The sequence below is a fragment of the Nyctereutes procyonoides genome, unplaced genomic scaffold (assembly GCF_905146905.1).
Source record: "Nyctereutes procyonoides isolate TBG_1078 unplaced genomic scaffold, NYPRO_anot_genome, whole genome shotgun sequence".
Lineage (NCBI taxonomy): Eukaryota > Metazoa > Chordata > Mammalia > Carnivora > Canidae > Nyctereutes > Nyctereutes procyonoides.
The window spans coordinates 99,202,279-99,223,528 of NW_026575125.1; the positions used below are offsets into that span (position 1 = coordinate 99,202,279).

At 49.4% G+C, this 21,250-nt stretch overlaps 1 protein-coding gene across 7 annotated transcripts in view; it reads left to right on the forward strand.

Moving 5' to 3' along the window:
* BCORL1 (BCL6 corepressor like 1) overlaps window positions 1-21,250 on the forward strand; it is a 64,714-nt gene that overhangs the window by 35,449 nt on the left and 8,015 nt on the right. For 6 of the 7 annotated variants that reach the window (XM_055337895.1, XM_055337891.1, XM_055337892.1 and 3 more), the window contains 6 exons: window positions 54-134; window positions 2,130-2,519; window positions 6,535-6,758; window positions 11,211-11,432; window positions 13,566-13,732; window positions 14,656-14,801. In XM_055337895.1, coding sequence (XP_055193870.1) covers window positions 54-134; window positions 2,130-2,519; window positions 6,535-6,758; window positions 11,211-11,432; window positions 13,566-13,732; window positions 14,656-14,801 — 1,230 coding nt within the window. The remainder of the gene's footprint in view (window positions 1-53; window positions 135-2,129; window positions 2,520-6,534; window positions 6,759-11,210; window positions 11,433-13,565; window positions 13,733-14,655; window positions 14,802-21,250) is intronic. The other variant, XM_055337896.1, reaches the window with a different exon arrangement.

Consider the following 21,250-nt stretch of genomic DNA (forward strand, 5'->3'; position numbering starts at 1 on the left):
ACTCCTGATTGTGATATTTCTGCCTTCTGCCCTGAAACCACACATCGCTCCAGGTTCCTTGGAGAAGAAAGCAAAGAGCAGTTTCCGTGACTTCATCCCCGTGGTTCTGAGCACACGGACGCGCAGTCAGTCTGGTGAGTGAGGCGGAAGCCGTGGCCCATCTTGGCTCTTCTCTGCAGAGAGAGGTAGAAGTCCAGTCGAGCAATTTTGCTATTAGCCCAGGTGGGGAGTTGAGAATTGGACCAACTGTGCTTAGATGCCCAGCTCCTTGCAGAGTCAAGAGAGCCCAGGGTGGGGAGGGGGGACATGGCCCAGAATTGTAGGACTGCTTGCTTAGCTTTTCCAAACAGGGCTTTTCCGAACAGAGATTTGACATTTCTGGTTGGCAGCCAGTGGTGGAAAGAGGAAGGGCCTGTGCCACTTGGGTAAATGTGCCTACTCCAAGCTTTGGCACCTCCTGATTATCAGGGCCAGTCTCATGCACAGATATACAGCCTTTGGACTTACTGCCCTATGTGACAGGTATCAACAAAATAGGAAATGGTCATTGAGTTGTCAGGGCCCATAGAGTCACATTTGGTTCCCTGGTTTTGTATTCAGTGTCTAAAAAAAGATAGTTCTCTCTAGCCATCACTGTTGTCTGCTAGTTTCCACATTGGTATGTAGCACTAGAAGTGGTTGCCCTGGTTCACCCGTATTTCCATGCAAAGTGGATAGAATGGGGAAGCAGGGCATGGTGTAAACTCAGCTATCTGACATTCTATTAACTGGCATCTCAGCACATAGAAAGCGCAGTGGTAATTGGGGCTCGTAATGATGGCCTGAAGGCCTTGCAAAATCCTGAAGTGTCTTCTGAATCATCAAAGAGTGATTACATTATGCCCAGTCCCGTTTTACTGTTAAACACATTGTACTGTATTTGATTCTTTGGAAATTGGTGATCCCTGTGTGATCTCTATGGTGATTCCACATTAACCAGAATATTAGATTAACCAGAACACTTCGTGCCCTGCCCGGTCTGTATATGGAAATTTTACTGGATATTTGCTGTCTTTTAAACAATCTGACTGACTTCAAGCTTTGGTTGAGGGCTGCTCTGTTTGCCTTGAAACCATTTCTTTCTTCTACTGACCTCGCTTGTGTTTGGGGATTGTCGAGTTAATAGCAAGTCCTTGGGAGAAAGATGGTGGTGTCTCAGAGCTACTTCTGAAGAAGATTGTCAGATCTGCTATTGTGCTAAACTGGGCCAATTTAGGATCATACTTTTATGGTTAGCAGAGTTGAAGGAGGCAGTGGGGATGAAATGGCCTCTGGGCAAGATGATGGAGGTGGGCAGGAAGGGTACCATGACACTGGGGTCCTGGGGAGAGGGGAGAGCAGTGCCTGCCCAGTGGCAGTGAATAACAGCTGCAGTGGGGAGGAGGGGGCATGCAGGGAGGGAGCTCCACCCCTGGACTCTTGGCCACTTAATAGGAGGTGGGGTCAATTAAAGGGAAGAGGGCCTGGATGGAGGAGCTTTTGAGTGGGACTAACCCAGGCTGTGTCACATGAAAGGGACTCCTGGCTTCGATCTTCCTGAGACTCTTTTGTGATGATTCTGCTTGTCCAGAGTAGCTCTTTCAGTGAGACTGGTGGTCACATAGTGAGCAGGGGTGGGGGTGCCCTGCTGATCTGCCCTCTCTCACCTACTGCTGAACCCTAATTTCCCAAAGGGCAGGGACCTATGACCCCCTCCTATTCCTCACATAACGCTTGGTGACTTGTAAGCCACTAAGTCAGAGTTTGTGCAATGAATTAAAGTCATGGCAACATGGATAAGGAAGGGCATGTGGCTTGGATTCTCAATATTTGTGTGGTATACTGGACTCTGTAAAGTGCTTATGGGCTGATTATCTCATTTGAGCCTCATAACAGTCCTGTGAGGCCAGTAAGGCAGAGAACAGTGTCCCTGTTTTATAGAGGAGGAAACAGAAGTGAAGGAACTTTTCCCAGAGCACACAACTAATAACTGGCAGAGCCTGAACTTGAACCCAGACCTTCAAGCTTCTAATCCAGGGCACTTGCTTCGACATCGTACTCTTTGTCCTTTGAAGAGGTACCTGACCGTCCTCTGTACATCCCGTCCACAGGAAGCATCTGTAGCTCCTTTGCTGGTATGGCAGACAGTGACATGGGAAGCCAGGAGGTCTTCCCCACAGAGGAGGAAGAAGATGTGACCCCCACCCCAGCTAAGCGTCGAAAGGTGAGGAAGACCCAACGGGACACCCAGTATCGCAGCCACCATGCCCAGGACAAAACTCTGCTGAGCCAGGGCCGCCGGCATCTATGGCGAGCCCGAGAAATGCCCTGGAGGACAGAGGCTGCCCGACAAATGTGGGACACCAACGAGGAGGAGGAGGAAGAAGAGGAGGAAGGCCTGGTGAAGAGGAAGAAGCGGAGACGACAGAAGAGCCGAAAATATCAGACTGGAGAGTACCTGACAGAGCAAGAAGAAGAGCAGCAGCGGAAAGGGAGAGCAGGTAAGGCAGGCTGGGGGCTTGTGCCCCAGCGAGCTGCTGTCACTCGTCCCCAAACCACAGTGATGTTGGCCTCTGGGGACCCTCGGGCATCCTGGGTGTTCCCATCTCTGCCTTCTCTTCGCCAGCCAAAGGCCTCTGCACCCATAGAAACCTGGTGCTATGAGCTCCAGCTGCCAGAGGGGGTCACTCAACTCCAGTCCCAAGGTTTTGGCTTGGGGTTCAGATCGAATGAGTCTGGACTGACCTGCAGGTGAGCGGAGGACATGAAGGCCCGAGCCCTCGTATAAGAGTCTGAACCTGTGGGCAAGGCCACAGTGGCATCCTTGGCGTAGAACAACTCGTTACCAGGGAGTTCTCTGGTTGGCTTGAGGGGAGCTGGGTCTTGGGAGGTTGGATTCTCTCTCCTAGAATCCTGGGTTCAAGAAGAAAGAGGCATTGGCTGCCTTTCCTGGGATGTCTCCAGCCCCTACACTAAAAAGAAGTACAAAGTTTCCTCAAGTTAACAGAAGAACTTCAAGTAGAAGCGGGCACAACTTTGCTTTCTCAATTAAAGCTACAAAGGTTATTAAGAGGCAGAGTGAAGCTTTGAGGTGACCTGAGGTGGCATCATTTTTTGTTGGACCTGAGTTGGAAAAGCAGGCAGACCAAGGAGAAACCCAGGCTTTCTTTGGCTACATCAGATGCATCATATGTAATCATGGAGGCACAGACTGTCACCAAAGTTAATTTATCAGTGTTATCAGTATGTTCTGCTAAGTACTGTTTGGGCCCATTCCTCATGGTTTTTTTTTTTTTTTGGGGGGGGCACATTTCTGTAGTGGATTTCTAGATGAGCAAAAAGTGTGTCTCTGGGTTCCATAAGAGCACGTCTGTCTCTTGCTCTCTCCCTCTGACCTCTTCCCTTGAAGCAACAATTGATTGTCTCTGATAATGTATGTATCTTGAGCCACTGGGAAATATCTACAGTCTCCCTTTTCTTGAAAACTGAATAACTGCGTTCTGAGGGGGTAGTAGATTCTGGCTTTGCTGCAGTGCAAAGAAGGCTAAACCTCATTTCCAGTTCTGTGTAGAGATGTATACAATGCCATCCCTACACTGCAGAGGACAATGGAGCTCATTTTCATCAACTGTATGAGAGAATGGAAATAATTTTCCCTTTTTCCTGCCAGAGCCGTAAGGGATCGGTCAGGAATGAGGTGTCAAGCCATTGGTCTCAGCCACTTGTGTTAGGATGAAGAGGAACTTTTGTGTCACCCAGTCTTCTCTAAGGAGAGCTGGTTTCCTACAAGCTTGGACGCTTCCTGTGGAACTTACTGGTTTTGGAATCAGAAGGACCTTCGAGGTTACCTGGTTCTGTTTTCCACCCAAAGCAGAGATCTCTGGAACACTGCACTGTTGACAGGTGGCCTTTACTTAACCACCTCCAGGAGCATGGAGAACACTGCTTAGCAAGGCATCCTGTTTGATTTGGGGGCAGCTTCAATTGTTGGAACGCAGGTTATTATCCCTCCATGCACATGTCTAAGGGTCTTGAGTCAAGGCTGTTGGCTTTGGCTTATGGTTTAGTTATCTTTCTCCAGACTGATGGTGACACCTTCATGAAGAGATTGCCTGGCAAACATCTCTCTTCTCAGGAAAGCTCGGATCCTTCCTATTACTACCAATCTTTCAGGTTGACATTAGGGAGTCAGGCAGAGGCCAAACTATAGATAGGCCACCCTACTTCTGTCTGAGTCTCATGGCCTTTCCGGGTTTGTTTGTTTGTTTGTTTGTTTTAAGGATTTTATTTATTTATTTGAGAGAGAGAGCATGTTGTGCACTAGTGGGTGGGGAGGGGCAAAAGGAGAGGGAAAAGCAGACTCCCTGCTGAGCGTGAAGCCCAACGCTCCTCCATCCCAGGATCCCGAAATCATGACCTGAGCTGAAGTCAGACGCTTAACCGGCTGAGGCACCCAGGCACCCTCATGACCTTTTGTTTTGTCCTGGACTTTGGTATCTCCCTCCTTGACCTGCAGAGAGGATAGGAAGAGCCACTTCCACTTCCACACCTACTACTTCCACTCTGTTTCTTTCCATGCTACTCTGAAGTTCTTGCTCCACTGCAATTGAATAAACTCTAGAGCCTGCCCTGCCCTGGGTAAACGGTGTAGGGAGCTACTGCTTTTCCTGTGGTGGTGAATGCTGTAATATGGCTTCCCCATGTTTCCTGAGGTCCTCCCTCACAAGGCATAGTTCTGTTCCTTCCTCTTTTGCCTCAGCCCAGACTTGCTGCATCAAAAGCCCTGGTTTAGAATGTTCTGGTTGGAATTGCCATTAGAAGCCATGTAACACAACAGTTCTTAGACAGGTGTGGGGACCCACTGGTGGGTTGGGGCTAGTTGGGAGAAAGGACTGGTATGATAGCTGGCCTTCTAAGAGCTGTGTGTAACCTAGAGCCAATTCCTCATACTCTAGTGATGGCTCCAACATCTGGATTTGCCCTTGGTAATGTCACATGTAAGAATACATGCCATAGTCGAAGGAGGCGAGTTGAGAACTCTTGGATCTTGCTCAACCCCCTTGGTTCACAAATTGGAGAAACTGAGGCTGCAGTTATTCATTTCCTAGACATCCTGATCTTTTGCCATCTGTTCAGTTCTGTGGGGGAAATAAAGAACACATGGGCATGGCCCTCCCTAAGTAGCTTGCACTGTGATAATATGATAAGGATGACTTCTTTATAGTACCTTATAAAGGGGTTTTGTATATGTTACTTCATTTTAATTCTCACACCAGTCCTCTGAGGTGGAATATGTCTTCTCCATTTTATAGACATAGAAACCGAGGCTGTAGGAGATTATGACTTGCCTCTAGCCAATCACACAGTAGTGGCCAAGCCATGTAACACAAATATTAGTTAAGAGATGAGGGTAAACCCAATCTATCCCCTCTATACCTGGGGTTTAGGACTGACCTGTGAGATGAGGCTGTTGGCACTGAAGCTCCCAGTGCCACTCAGGGATCTGTGCTCTGCATGTGGAAAGAGCTGTAAGAATCACAGCACACTTTCTCTTTCATTGTTTTGTTTTGTTTTTTTTTTTTTACAAAAGATTTTATTTTTTTTTATTTATTGTAGACAGAGAGCAAGAGTATATGTGAGTATGTGTGCCAGGCAAGTTGGGGGAGGAGCAGACTGGGAGGGAGAGAGAAGGGGAAAGAATCTCAAGCAGACTCCATGCTGACCTTGGAGCCTGACTCAGGGCTCAATCCTACCACTCTAAGATCATGACTTGAGCTGAAACCAAGAGTCAGCCACTCAACTGACTGAGCCACCCAGGGGCCCCTTGAATCGCAGCCATGCTTTTTGAATCCAGAAAGTGCTTTGTCTAGTGAGCTGTGGCTGAGATGTTGTGCATTGTATTCCAGTGACTTGATTTTCAACCAGGGCAGACAGCAGCTTTCTGTCACTGCCCACCAGCTAAGTAGGCCCATGGCACTTTATGGTTTCAGGGAATTTCTGTGGCTTCGATCTTGGTATCCTCAGAGAGTGACCAACCAGGCAGTCAGGTAGGAGAGCTGAGGCAATGAAGGAAGACTTCTCCGTTTATGCCCCACCCTAGTATACTTCATACTTTGCTTCAGCAGAGCTGCTAAATTTGTTTTCACACTGGAATAGAGAGAGAGACCAAAGGGATGGGGGAAGAGCTGAAAAGAAAGCTCTGATTTGCTCTGGGCTACGGGGAAATCCTTTTAAAATTACCCTCATCTTGGGGACAGTTAGATGGGCTGCCCCCTGCTGGCAGGGCTGGGAGTCATCACCGGCTTGGAGAGAAGGGACTTTGATACTGAGGTAGTGTCCACTTGAGAGACATTTAGTGGAATTCTTGGCACCACACTAGACACTGGTAGCTGATAGTTAGACAACTTGGCATTGAGATTCTAATCCCCAAAACTTTCTGATTCATCTTAGAGGAAGGTATTGCTTTTCTGTGTTCCATTTCCCTGATGCCCATTTTTTCCTGTTTCTTGCCTTCAGATTTAAAGGCCCGTAAGCAGAAGACTTCCTCCCAAAGTTCGGAGCACCGACTCAGGAACAGGAACCTTCTCTTGCCCAACAAAGCCCAGGGGATCTCAGATTCACCAAATGGTTTCCTCCCAAATAACCTGGAGGAGCCAGCCTGCCTTGAAAATTCAGAAAAGCCATCGGGAAAACGAAAGTGCAAGACCAAGCACATGGCAAATGTCTCAGAAGAGGCAAAGGTACCGTTGCCAGTGAGGGGAGTTGATGGGAAGGGAGCAGGCTAGGATGGCGGGCTTTCTAGAGGCTCCCCGATCCATAGTCCTCTGAATGAGTGAGTGAGTGGATGGGGAGGACCAATTTAACTCATATATTGTTTTAAGATTTTATCTCTTTATTTCAGAGAGAGAGAGAGAGAGAGAAGCGTAAGCATCAACAGTGGGAAGGGCAGAGAGAGAAACAGACTCCCTGCTAAGCAGGGAGCCAGACACAGGATTCAATCCCAGGACCCAGACACAGGACTCAATCCCAGCACCCTGGGATCATGACCTAAGCTGAAGGCAGCTAGCTTACTTGACTGACTGAGCCACCCAGGCACCCCTTAACTCATATTTATTAAAGTATTTTGAAGTAGTTCTAGAAGAGTTGGGGGTTGCATTTGAAGAATGGAAACTAAAGTTATAGTTAACAAGAGTCTGCAAGCTCTCAGGTTTGGTTCTTAATGGTTTTTCCTCAACAGTCCTTGGATCTCCTTTGAGTTAAGAAAGAGTTGAAGAATATGGCAGGATGTTAGCCTGAATAGCATGTTAACATCCAATCAAGAAGCTTTTGTCTGAGCTTAACTCCCTGGAAACCAGTCAGAGTTTTCTGAATCAATCAAGGTAGAAAACAACTTGTAGAAGCAACGGTGTTGATGTCCAGACAAAGGTTACTTGAGGGTAGGGCTGAAGGAGTTATAGCTGACCTTCCCCATCCCCAGCTCACCAGTTCTTTGCTTCTACAGGAAGCAGAGGAACAGGCATGTGGGCACTCACCAATCAGGAGCCAGGCCAGCATTCTAGAATCCCCGTTTATAACTGACATCTTTTGGGGGGTCTGATGTTCACATCATGGGTTTCAGGTTCTACATTGTACCATTTGAAAAAAAAATCACATAGTCCTCAGTCCTCAGTAAGCTTTACATTTGAGAGAATCAAAGATCCAGGCTCAAATGTCATTGGCGACCAAAAAAAAAAAAAAATCATACTGGTTTGTTTGGCGGTTGGATTTTTCTAGCTCTTTCCAGCTCCAGAGCAGGGATCCCTGGGTGGCACGGGCAAAAGGCAGGAGACCCAGGTGTTCGTCTCCCCCTCTTTTTCCCTTTCTCCTCCTAGAATCTGGTTCTAGCTCAGACAAGGTATTCAAGCTTATTTCCTCATCCTTAAAAATGGAGATGATACTTCACATCCTTTCTATCTCACAAGGGTGCTTGGAGGAACAAAGTAGGCAATGGATGTAAAAGGCTTTGATAACTGTAAAGTGCTCTTTGAGGTTGGTGTACACTCTTGAGCTTCAGGTCAAGGCAAGGATGAGAGAACAGAGGCATGGAGTGGCAAGATAGTAGTGACCATTCCCTCAGACCCCTGGGGGGGGAGGAGGAGGAAGAAAGAACTCTGCTTTGTGCTGAGAGCTCCATTCACATGGGTGTCCTTAATTCCCACAACAGCTGTTAGAGGTGGGCATTGTTGTCCTCATTTTATGATGAGGAGACTGAAGCTCTGGGAGGTTAGGGGTCTTGCACGAGGTCACCTAGTGGTTCTAAGTGATGGAGTGGGGACACGAAGCAGACCTGACTGCCTCAGCTCTTTCTATGGGCCTCCACCCTGTGAATGGGTGGCTTCTGTCTGTATCAGGAGACATCGGGGTGGGGGCGGCCAGTCAGGGACACACTGCAACGCTGAGCAGCTCTGGTGAAAGGTGGGTGTCCCCCTCCTCTTCCCCCGCTGCTCCTCCCCAGACACTCAGATGACCCTGTCCCACACAAAGGTGACCGGCCTCCTGACATTCAGCAGCACACGCTGATGGTTGCGTCTGGTTATTCCGCCTGGCACTGTGTCTGCTGAAATGTTCCTCCAAGAGAGGTTTTGTCCCTTCACAGAGCCTCCCTTTCTCCCTCCTGCCTTTCTTTCTTTCCCAGTCACCACCTCCTGCTCTGGATGCCCCTGGCACGGTGCTTTGTAGTGGGAAGTGAGGTGGGGGGAGGGTGGGGTATGTGCCTGCGACACTAAAGCTGGGGCACTGGCCAAAGGCTTCTTCTCACAGGGGCTCTTAGCCAGGGGGGATGAAGGGAGGGGTGGGGCCCCCATTTATCCTTGCTCCTCCCCTTCTCAGGCAGCTTCCGTTTGTCTCTGGCAGCTCTTGCCCCCAGAAGGAGTGTTACCCTTTGGCTCCTGACTTGGCTTAGCAAAAACCTGGGAACTTTACCCTGCATTCTCCAGTATTGCCATTATCTACCTCCGTCCTCATGGCAGTAGAGCAAAACTCTACACTCATAGGCAGTGCCTTCCTACTAGTGACTGGGCCTCTCCTCCCTTTAGGAACGGGGATGGATAGCAGCTCTGGTTGTCTTGGGATTTACCAGAGGAGACAAATGCCCTGGGCTCTGATCTTTTCCCTGCTGCCATTCCTTTCTGGGCTTTATGATTTTCTAGGTAACTTTTCTGTCTGCCCAGGGCTCTGCACAGAGATGGCTTGAATCAAGTCAACAAATATTTGTTGTGATGATGTGTCCAGCCCCGAGTAAAGTGTGTAAGGAACAAAAGAGAAGATGACAATATAAAACCTACCCTGAAGGAGCTTCAAATCTAGAAGGGGAGGCCAGACTTGTCCATGAAATAGTGGAAGGAAGTTAAAAGCCTGGCACCAGGCACCAGATTGTTGTAGGCTAGGTGTTCTGAGTATGCGGAGAAGAAGGTTAGAGTGTTGTACAATGTTATAGAAGACAGGATTTTCACGAGATTTGGATAAGTGGTAGGTATTAGTTGATTATTGTGGTCTGACAGATTACCCTCAAACTTAGCAGTTCAACACAACAACAAACATACTATCTTCCACAGCTACTAGGGTTCAGGGACTCATGAGCAGCTTATCTGGGTCTGGCTTAGGGTCTCCCATGAGCTTGCAGTCAGGGTATCATCCAGGGCTCCATTAAACCAAAGGCTTGACTGGGGCAGGAAAGTCCACTTCCAGAGGGGCTCTCCCACATGGCTGGTCATTGGCAGGAGACACCTCCTCTCCTTGCCCTGTGGGCATCTCCAAAGGACTGCTTGAGTGTCCTCATGATGTGGCAGCTGGTTTCCCCCAGAACAAGTGATTCAAAAGAGAGTGAGGCCGAAGTCACATTGTCTTTTAGGAAGTGGCTTTGGGAGTCACACACTGTCACCCTTGCACTCTCCTGTTGGCTACACCAGTCAGTCCTGTCAAGTGGGGCGGCAGGGGGTGCTATGTAAGAGCACAAATATCAAGAGGGGTCATCAGGGGCCATATTAGAAGCTGGTGAGGGCAAAGTCTGCCCCCTGGGTGCCTAATGATTCATGTCCCTCCCACATGCAAGGCTGACCCACCTCTCCCCGAGGCCCCCCGAAGTTTTGTCCAGTTAGGATGTCAGCTCCCAGTTTATTTATTTTTATTTTTAAATTTTTATTTATCAGAGAGAGAGAGAGAGAGCATGAACAAAGGCAGAGGCAGAGAGAGAAGCAGACTCTCCATTAAGTGGGGAGCCCAACACAGGGCTCCATCCCAAGACCCTGAGATCATGACCTGAGCTGGAGGCAGATGCTTAATGGACTGAGCCACCTAGGTGCCCCCAGTTCCCAATTTAGAATCTCATCATCTAAATTAGGTCCAGGTGCAAATGAGGCTCCTTGGGTCTGGTTACTTGAGTACAGTTGCTAGAACACAGTTCCTCCTCATCTGAGGAGCCCATGAGGGAGAAAGTGAAGCTCAGAGAGGTTGGGCCTTAACTCAGGTCTTGTAGCTAGTGGGTGGCATAGGCAAGATTCCAGACCTAGGTCTGTCTGACTCTTGAGCCTGAGTGCTTCCTACTACCCGATGTGGGCATGAATGTGATCTAGGGCTGTGGTACAGAGGAAGGTGGGAAGAGGCTGGGGCAGGTTAGAGGGCAGGTTTTTAAAATTTTATTTATTTTTAAAGATTTCATTTATTTATCCATGAGAGACAGAGAGAGAGAGAGAGAGAGAGCCGGGGGGGCAGAGACACAGGCAGAGGGAGAAGCAGGCTCCACGCAGGAAGCCCGATGTGGGACTTGATCCCCGGTCTCCAGGATCATGCCCTGGACTGAAGGTGGCACTAAACCGCTGAGCCACCCGGGCTGCCCAGAAGGCAGGTTTTTGCAACAAGAGTGAAGGCCTTAGCAGCTATGCCTCTCCAGTCAAAGATACCTGTCTCCGCTTCTCTATTCTCAGTTCACTTCGATGATTTAGAAATAGGACTTGTAAAAACAAATGGAAATTGAGGCAGGTAAAGAAGGCATTCAGGGTCCTTGGGGGAAGCTGGGATGTCTCCTCCGTCTCTGATTTCCAATCCCTTGATCATTTGCTGGCGTATGTGATTGAGGAGTTGAGTTCCTTGGCATCTACTTGGGTAGGAATAGATGGGAACCTGCGCTGATCCAGGACCCCATTTCTGCTTTCCAGGGCAAAGGTCGTTGGAGCCAGCAGAAGACACGATCTCCCAAATCTCCCACCCCAGCAAAACCCACGGAACCATGCACACCCTCTAAGTCCCGAAGTGCCGGCCCAGAGGAGGCCACTGAGTCACCTACAGCCCGGCAGATCCCCCCAGAGGCACGTCGGCTCATAGTGAACAAAAATGCAGGCGAGACTCTCCTGCAGCGGGCGGCCCGTCTTGGCTATAAGGTAGGGAGATTCCCCCAGTGGCATGATGCCACTGCCCTGGCATCTGCAGAAAAGCTTCCATGACTCTTCTGGGGCTTGGGCAGGGCTTTGTTTGGGGCTTCAGCCTCCACTGGACTCTCTTCTAGTGCCCACATGGCCTCTGGGGCCACCTGGCTGCCCTCCTGGAGTATGGGAATGCAAGCTTGTTTGAATATCAATTGGGAATGAAAATAATTGAAATATTGCTAATCCAACACATTCTTAGACCAGAAATGGGATTTTGATGTTGTCTTGAATTTTTCTTTGTGGTGCTTCCCACCCTACTCAGAGAGGAACAGGGGCTCCTGCTCACTCTTCATACCCTCTGGCTCCCCCTCATTTCGGCTTCCAATAGTGGAGGAGTCAGTAGTGCTTCGGAGGGGCAGGGCTGGGCTCCCCTTCCAAGAGGCTACTTCCCTGTGGGTTGGAAAGAAAGCAGGAAAGGAAGCTGGCATTTGTCAAGCATCAGTTTTGTCCCATTAAGAGCTCTGATTTCTTCATATCATTTTATCTTTACCACTGACCTATGGAGATAGGTTTTATTAGCCCCGTTTTACCCACAAGAACATCAAAGCTTAGCACTACTAAATGATGTGTCCAAGACCATTCAACTAGTCTGAGTTCACACCAGGGTCTTTTTGATTCCCGCATGCCAGGGTAGGGTAGAAGCCTACTCCAAGACCATAATTCAATTTTGTTGTCAGACATTTTTTTTGTTTGTTTGTTTTTCAGACATTTTTGTTGATATGAACTCCTTGACCAGGAATCTTTGCCCACCACACTGATGAGTTCCTAAGGATTTGCCCTTAAGGGTAGAGCTGCTGGGTTTTAGAGCAGGCCTTGATTTCTTTAAGGCTTCCAATATGTATAACTGACTCACTTAAAGATGGTTGCACTCCCAGCCAGGCTGGTCGGCACAGGAGAACTGCCTTGACAGTGTCTCACTGGCAAGCTGCCCATCTTTCTTGAGCACCTAGTGTGGGGGCCGGGATAGGTGCCAAGGGAGATCTAAGGAGAAAAGATGACCAACCCCTGCCCTCAAGTTTAATCTTCTTTTACCTGGGGCCAAACCAGCAAGTAAGAGACCACAGCAGAGAGAACCAACCAGGACAGGCCAGGAGCGGGTTGGGCACCCTGCCACAGGAGGGAGGAGTAGTCTGAGGCCTGAGGGAATAGGTGAACGCTGTCTGCATTGGTGCGGGTAAGGGGCCTTGCACTCTCCTGGGTACAGGGAGCATGATAGTTCCTATATCCAAGAGATGGCAGCTCCAGCACAAGCGCACACTCCCTTGCATGTTCGCTCACTTCCTCACTCACCAGTTCTAGCCGGCCAGCCTGTGAGCTAGCTGTCAGACAGGATGCTTAAGCCACCCATGTTGCCCAGGCCTGGGAGAATGCTGGTAATGGGCCCCTGGTCCTGCTGCCCACCTCTTCCCCCCCCCCTCAGCTTATCCACTGACTTCATGCCAGACTAGCTGGGGTGCTTGCTTCTAGTCCTGGAGTCCTGCCTCAGGTCCTACGCTGTAGTTCAGGGAAGCTAATCACTAGTATATGAGTGAATGGCCCCACTGGATTATTCTCAGAGCAATCCCGATTTGAGGGGAGGGCTAGAACTGGGACAGTGCTTAAAACAATTAAAACCAGCATCCACGGATAGCACTCAAACCAATTCTTTCCTCCTTGTACTCCAATTACCACCAGAGGCTGTACTTGTCACCACCTGCCTTATCTCTCTGGTCTTCTGCTGCCTTGCAAAGCCCCAGACTAGGGAACCAGTGCTCAGGGAGTTGAGGCCTAAGAGTTTGAGCTCTGGGCAGGCAAGTGAGTCTCTCTGCGGACCTCACTCCAACAACTCACACCAGATCAGTGAGTATTCTTGGTCAAAAGAAATGTCTCCCCACTGCTAAGGAAATAGCCCAGAATGGAGACCCTGGCCATGGCACCTCAAGACTCACTTTGTCGACAAAAGATTTCAAGACATGCCCCTTAGTCCCTGGAATAAAGTGCAGGCCCTACGACTTCCTCTTTGGACATTTGGAGACCTTCGAACCTACTTGGGGTGATTTCAAGAATTTAGGCCTCTCTTTGCTCACAGAGCCATCCCTGTCCCTATAGGACGTCGTGCTCTACTGCCTCCAGAAGGACAGTGAAGACGTGAATCACCGCGACAACGCTGGCTACACGGCCCTGCATGAGGCCTGCTCCAGGGGCTGGACTGACATCCTGAACATCCTGCTGGAGCACGGGGCCAATGTGAACTGCAGCGCGCAGGATGGCACAAGGCAAGAAGGCCACTTCCCCCCCCTGTCGTGTCCCGTCCGTCTGTCCCCCCCACCTCTCTCCAAAGAATCTGCTGCAGCCTGGGCCTTCCCAGCACACCAGGCCTCGTCAGGAAGTATTTCTCGGGAAGACCCCGGACTGCAGGGGGAGGCAGTTTAGGGCAGGAGGTGGGGGGAATATATTCCTAGCTGACCAGTCCACACTGGCGACTAAAGGGAGGTGGGGGTTGTCCAGGGATCATCCTATCAAATGTAGCTTTACCAGAAACAGCACTCAGGTGTCCCTCCCAATCCTCCTGGTGGTGCATCTGTCTCAGGTAGTGTCTTGGGCTCTAGGAAATGGGAGGCTGACGTAGGGTATAACATCCCAGATTTGACTCTTGATTTGATGTCTGTATGCTTTAAAAAAAAAAAAGATACCTGCTGTGTCTTCAAGAAATCACACTCATTCCACTCTGTCAGAGGGCCTACTTCATGGGCAAAATTGAGACATGAGCTGCTTACTAAGCAGGGGCACTTGGGTTAGAAGATGCAGGTTTTGCTTCGCTGCCACCTGACATGTGGAGTCACTCTGCTCAACCCTGCTCCTGGGTGGTCATACCCCTAGCATCTGCTTTAAGTTTATTTTCAGGTTCTCCTGAACTCCAGAGCTTCCAGTGGAGCTACATTGTTACCTTAGGGACTGTCCCAAAATATTGAGGGAACCTAAGAGAGAGAGATGGGAGAGAGGAGAAAAGAGGCAGAGGAGAAGAAAGTGGGGAGATCTGAGCAAGGGGTGCAGTTCAGAGGTGGTTCTTCCACATTGACTCTTACCCATATGATTCTGGGCTCATCTTATTTGGCTTTCCCCTGATAAAGTAGCTTGGGGCTAGACATCCACGTTCCCACTTGGGCCCTGTTGTCCTCACCCTGTATCACTTCCGCAGGCCAGTTCATGATGCGGTGGTCAATGACAACCTGGAGACCATCTGGCTCTTGCTGTCCTATGGGGCTGATCCCACACTGGCTACCTACTCGGGACAGACAGCCATGAAGTTGGCCAGCAGTGACACCATGAAGCGCTTTCTCAGCGGTAAGCACAGCCGGGGCTTGAAGCCATCATCCTTGGGGCTGGCCTCTGATTCCTGAACTCCTGAGGAGATATCTTTCATCTCCCTCCATCTCAAACAGCTCCCATGAGGGGCGTCAGCCCTCTTTACAGGCTTGCCTTGAAGTGTCTCAGAAATCTCTATACACTTTGAAAAGCCCAGAGGTCCACTTCCTCTTGTTCCCGTGCCATGAGCATCCATATCGCATGCATCCTCTTCAGGAACATGGCAGCCCACAGGGACCTGTTTCCCAGCGAGATATGTGGGGTAGGTGCAGCCCCACTGATAGATTGAGCTGGGGGCAAAATGTGTTGACCCCAGTTCTGAGTGGGATGTTAGCTACAAAGAAATGACACTTAGCATTTACCTTTGTCTTTGTACTTTCTCCTTGTTGGTGATCAGAGTGGAACCCTTGGGACCCATCCTGATGCGTTTCTTTTTTTTTTTTTTAAGATTTTATTTGTTTAGAGCAGCCCAGGTGGCTCAGCGGTTTAATGCCACCTTCGGCCCAGGGTGTGGTCCTGGAGACCCGGGATCGAGTCCCATGTCGGGCTCCCTGCATGGAGCCTGCTTCTCCCTCTGCCTGTGTCTCTGCTTCTCTCTCTCTCTCTCTCTCTCTCTCTCTCTCTCTCTGTGTGTGCGTCTATCATGAATAAATAAATAAAATCAAAGATTTGATTTGAGAGAAAGAGAGCAAGCATGAGCAGCGGGGAAGGGCAGAGGGAGAGGGAGAAGCAGGCTCCCCACTGAGCAGGGAGCCTGACTCCAGGGGCTTGATCTCAGGACCCCAGGATCATGACGCAAGCTAAAGGCAAATGCTTAACCCCCTGAGCCTCCCAGGTGCCCCTTGATGCTCAATTTCTCACAGCCCCTACCTATGGTCACTGATGTTCGCTCTGCACCCCGTTCCTTTTTCTTCCTCCCTCACCTGGCCTCTCTAGAAAAATACGTTATGGCAAGGGCCACAAGCCAACATGCATTTATCTTCTCATTAGTGGAGAGCCACTGTTTGTCTATAGTTAGATAGCTCTACTGAGCCGGGCAGCAGGGCAGAGGGCAGGACGGACGTCTAGTATGGGCATGCTCACTGGGATTCTCCTCAGACTTGATCTGATAAAGGAACTCCCCCTCCTTAGTGACATCACAACTCGGCCCTTGCTCTAGCAGTTTCTTCTTCAGACTGCCAGAGTGCTGGACAGATGAAGCAGCTGGCTGTTGTCTCATTGACCCTGTGTGGAGGGTCCTGTGTTTGTGGGGGAACCCCTCTTAGACCGGGAGCCCATAGGACCAAGGGTTTGCCCAAGGCCACTCACTCCAACCTAGGCTGTGGCCCTCATTAGTCCTGGATTCCCACCTCCCCAAAGATCCAATTCAGGGCTCCCAACCAGGGTATAATTTATTTACTGAACAAAGATTAACTAGATAGCTGATGATGGAGGGAGAAACAAAGGAATGTGAACTAAAGGTCCCATGGAAGGAGGACTAGGTGAGAAGCACCACCTTGATACTAATAAAAACTGAGGGAAAGTGATGGGAGGCTGTGGAGGGAGGCCTTGACTCCTGCTCAGCCAGCCTTCATCTAGTCTCCAGTCAACCTGACTAAACCCTATAGTCACTGTCTACAGGCCTCAGGCCTCCCTTTGGGACCCAGTCCCTGCTTAGGGGCAGGACTGCCTTTTTCCTCCTCCCAGCTCTGAGGTCCAAGGCCCCTGTCCGTGAAGGGCAGAGCAGTTTGCGGATGCTCATTCTGTCATTTGTCCTGGGCTAGTGATGACTTTTGTTTACTTTGGGTGCACCATCATGGGAGCGCAGGCTCAGGACAAGCCACACTTTGTGGCCTTTTCTCACATACCATGTGCCACACGGACTGTTTTACACACACACACACACACACACTTTGTGGCCTTTTCTCATATACCATGTGCCACATGGAGTGTTTTACACACACACACACACACACACACACACACACACTCAACTTGATTCCCAGGAGAAGCTGGCACTGATGAACACCTAGGACTTCTCTACGTGATAAAAGCACTGCATGAAGCTCTGTCTCTGATCAACAGATTTCATCCAGGGGCCTCTCTTGGGGCTAGAAACTGTCATCCTGGGGGTCTTGGGCTGCTCTGGATCCAAACAGAGCCATCTCTGAACACATTAGTAAGTGGACAAACTCTTTTCTTCCCTGACCCGTTCTCCAAAATCCCAAAGGAATTCAAATGTTGAAACCATTTTCAGTAGTTAAAAATTTAGAAACACATTTTTCCCTATTCTCATTTCTGTTAGTTAATTCCAACTACTAGCCAGCCTTTTGATGCCTCTTTAAGCTAACCCGAATGCCAGCCCACGTTGCAGAGTTAAGAAAAGACTTTTTTCTTTTTTTTAAGATTTTATTTTTAAGTAATCTCTGTAACCAATGTAGGATTCGAACTCACAACTCCAGGATCAAGAGTTGCATGCTCTACCAACAGAGCCAGTCAGGTGCCCCAAGAGAAGACTTTTCTTAATTCTGGCACTTGGTAGCCTGTCCAGGCCAAACACCTTCATTCAGATCTTAACATTGCTTCTCGACTTCATAGGCACTGAGCTATAGCCTCCTAGTGGGGGCCAGGAAATGAAAGGAGTGTTAGAACAGGGCCACCTCTCGACCATGTAAATTAAATATCAAGTGCTGGTTAAAGGCAGACCTCTGGCTGGCTGTTTGGGAAAGTGCTAGCAAGCCAGGCTAGGGCCTTGGCTCCACACCCCAGGGAGACAGTCACTGGCAGGAGTCAGCTGGCTCCTGCGAGAGGGCACTTGGGGCCCAAAGTCTGTTTTGGGGGAATGAGAAGACAATACTCAGGTTTTTTTAATTGAGGTGAAATCCACCTAGTATAACCATTTGAAAGTGAATGGTTCAGTGGCACTTAGTATTCACAATATCATATACACATCATTAGGAGCTTAATTCCTTGAACGGAGTATTTTCTTCTCTTTTTGAATCCTGGTAGCCCCCCCCACCCACACACACACCAAATCTCACAGAACCACTGGATAGGGCCGCATAGTGGCTGTAGGAGGCACCATGGGGTTGGAAGTTTGGGAGGCGTTTCCCTCACTGCCTCACCTCACCAACTCCTAAACCTGGATGCATTTGGGTGGACTTCTGGATTTATTTTTTTTAACCTTGCCTCTCTGGCTGAGGTATTTAAAAAGCTTTTTGCTTTCCATCCCCAAGCATTTGCCTGACCAGACTCTCTGTAGATTAATTGTCTTCTTCCTCCCCTGGTGGAGATCCCACTGGGCAGAAGATGAAGGCAAATCCCTGTAGGGTGCGAAGGGCTCCATTTTCTGCAGGTGGAAAAGCTGAGCAAGAGCCTCTGTGTTGCTCCTGCTGTAGAGCTCCCCTCTCTTTTGTGCGAGGCCGCTGTTTTGGAAAAGTCTGGGAATCGAATCCTCTTTTAAATACACAAAGGAATGTCACTATTTACAAGTATCCTGTAGTGAATCCTTTTGCAAAGCAGAAGATGCTGGCAATTCATCTGGGTCGTAAGTGTGGGTTTTTCTGTATTGAGTTGACTTAAAGTGAGGCCCATTTCTCCTGAGACCAGGAACGGTGTGGTGACACCCCTCATCCATTCATTCATCTGTGTGGTTAGTGAACCCCTGCTGGGTTTTGGGTATAGCACTGGGTACCGGAGGTCAGGCAGTGGACCCTTTCTCTCTTGTCCTCAGGCTGGAAGCACCAAGCCATCCAGACCCTTGGGGAGGTCTTTGGAAGACCTCCTCCTTGAGCCAAATTACAGGCAGGCATATGATTGATTTGCCTTTGACCCTTTGAAGAAATGAATAATATCCAAACTAGTCAAGGGAAAACAGATTTGTGTCCCTCTTCTGTCAGAGAATGTGGGGGCTGAGGGAAGTTGCTGCCGTTTAATTTGAGGCCTCCAGGGAAGTATCGGGACTGCTTTTCCTTTCACCGAAGAAAGGGTTAGTAGGATACCCCTTGGGGTCACTGCATCACAAGTTCTGTTTTTCCTGCCGGAGACCTCTGCCATGTGACCCCATGTCGAAGACCAATTGTTTTTGGTTTTGGCCTCCTTTCATGTCCCTTGGGCTGGTGACTTGCTTGGTGACACAAGGAGTGGTATGGTGGGACTGTGAGGAAGAGAGAATCCCTGATGACTAGGGGGCCGCCCCACAGTGAGTACTTAAACATTTTCTTTTGTCGAGGTGAAATTCACAGAACGTAAAATCAGCCACTTAAGGGAGCAATTGAGTGGCATTTAGTGCCTTCACAACATCCTACAGCCACTGCCACTCTCTGGTTCCAAAACCTTTTCATCAGCCCCAAAACAAAACCACAGCCCATGAGCAGTTGTTCTCCATTCCCTCCAGCCCCCCAACAACCACCCATCTACTTCCTATCTGTGATTTTGTCCCCTCTGGACACGGCACACAAGGGAATCGCACACCGTGGGGCCTTGCGCCTCTGACCTCTTCCACGTAGAGTCACGTTTTCAAGGTCCATCCACGTGGTGGCACGTCTCAGTACTTCCTGCCTTCTGATAGCTGAATAGTATGCCGTCGTCCGGCTCTGCCACATTCTCTGTATCCATTCATCAGCTGGTGGACATTTGGGTTGTATCTGCCTTTCAGCTATTGCGACTAGTGCTGCTGGGAACACAATCTGTCAGGGAATGGTGTGAGTTTTCCATTCTTTTGGATAAATACCCGGGGGGGCGGGGCTGCCAGGCTGAGGGCCTGTATTGAAGAAGGGGAAAAGAGTAAAGGACTGAACATTGTGGGAGGGCAAGTCAAGTTTCTTGTGTGTGGCTCGTGGGCCTGCTCCTGTGTCTGCATCTCTGCTCCTGCCCACTCACGTTGGGCTGTTTCCAGAAGGCAGATCCACCTGCAGATGACAAAGATTCACTGGCAGGAGCATTAAGGCATGTGCTGGGGGAGTGGGGCGGGCAGGGGTGCTCCGAAGGCAGGCCCTAGAGAGGAGCCCCAGGAATGTGGTGAGCTAGGGTTGCTGTGATGGAGTTGTCGTGTGGCCTCCCAGCAGTTGGGGGTGGGGTCAGCAGTCATCAGGACCGCGTGTTCTGGCCTGTGCTGCTTAAGCAAGTATATTACTTTTTGGTGTCACCTTGTAGTCATCCCTCCCTCCCTCTTTTCCCTGTGTAGTTATTACACTCCTACTACGTGCCAGGCACCCGGGTTTAGGCCATGGGGAGATCATGATGAACAAGACAGGCATGGTCTGTGCATCTTGGCAACTTACGATCTTGTGCCACTGTCTCCCAGGACACCTAGCACAAGGCCAGGCACAGAATGGGCATCTGCCTAACTGATGCTTTTGGAAGAAACCCCTTCCAACTCCCAAGGGACATGGGGTACAGAAAAGCACATAAACTGGCAGTCATGACCTCCAGAGTTTTTTTTGCAGAGTACGTAAAAAAAGATCTCTTGTACGTGACTAAAGGTTTTCCCCCGTAGCTGCTCAGCCAGTATTTTGAAAGCTCTCTCTGGCGGCTTTTTCCTACAAGAAGAAACCCTTCATCTCCTAGAAGGTTGCTAAAAAGTTACTTCTTTCAGTAGCTCACAACAGCCAATAGGCATTTTTGCTGATAGCATGTGTGACCCAAAAGGAGAGGATATAGTGCAGCGGCGCCTTTCAACGGGGGAAACTAGCTTTGTGCCTTGAGGAGCAGCCGCCACATTCCTGCTGGGGTTTGGCTTCCCGAGGGCACCCTCACATCACCTGTACACTTTGGACTCTTGCCTGTCCTTTCTCCCAGGTGTCACTTGAGGGCACGTAGCAACCACACAGAGCTCAATCAGCTTGCCAGCCGTGCGAGGTGGCATATTGGCAACCACCAGGCCATGTGCCCGCAGATGACACAGTTGAATTTGTCAGGAAAATGCTTCTTGCCCATGTGGGGCTGCACAGTGAGACAATGGCCTAGGTGCTGTTGAGCCAGGAAATGAGGAGGCGAGGGGGCAACCTGCTGTCTGTCCCCAGGCCAAGTAAGAGAAGGTGGTTTAAAATGTGTTTATTGCGGCAAAATACTTATGGCAAAATACTTATGGCGAAAAATGCATTATTTTTGACCATCTTCAAGTGCATAATTGAGTGACATTAAGTGCATTCATCACCCCAAACGGAAACCCTGCAACTATTAAGCAGTCACTTCCTGTTCCCTTCCAACTACCAGTCTTTCTGTCTCTCTAGATTCTGGACGTTTTATATACATGAAATCATACAGTATATGGCCTTTTGTGTCTGGCCATATACTGGCTTCTTTCATTTAGTGTAATGGTTCGTTCATGTTGTAGCGCACATCAGTACTTTGTTGTTTTGTTTTTTGTTTTGTTTTGTTTTGTTTTACAACTGAATAGCACTCCATTATATGGCTAGACCGTGTTTTGTTTATCCCTTCATCAGCTT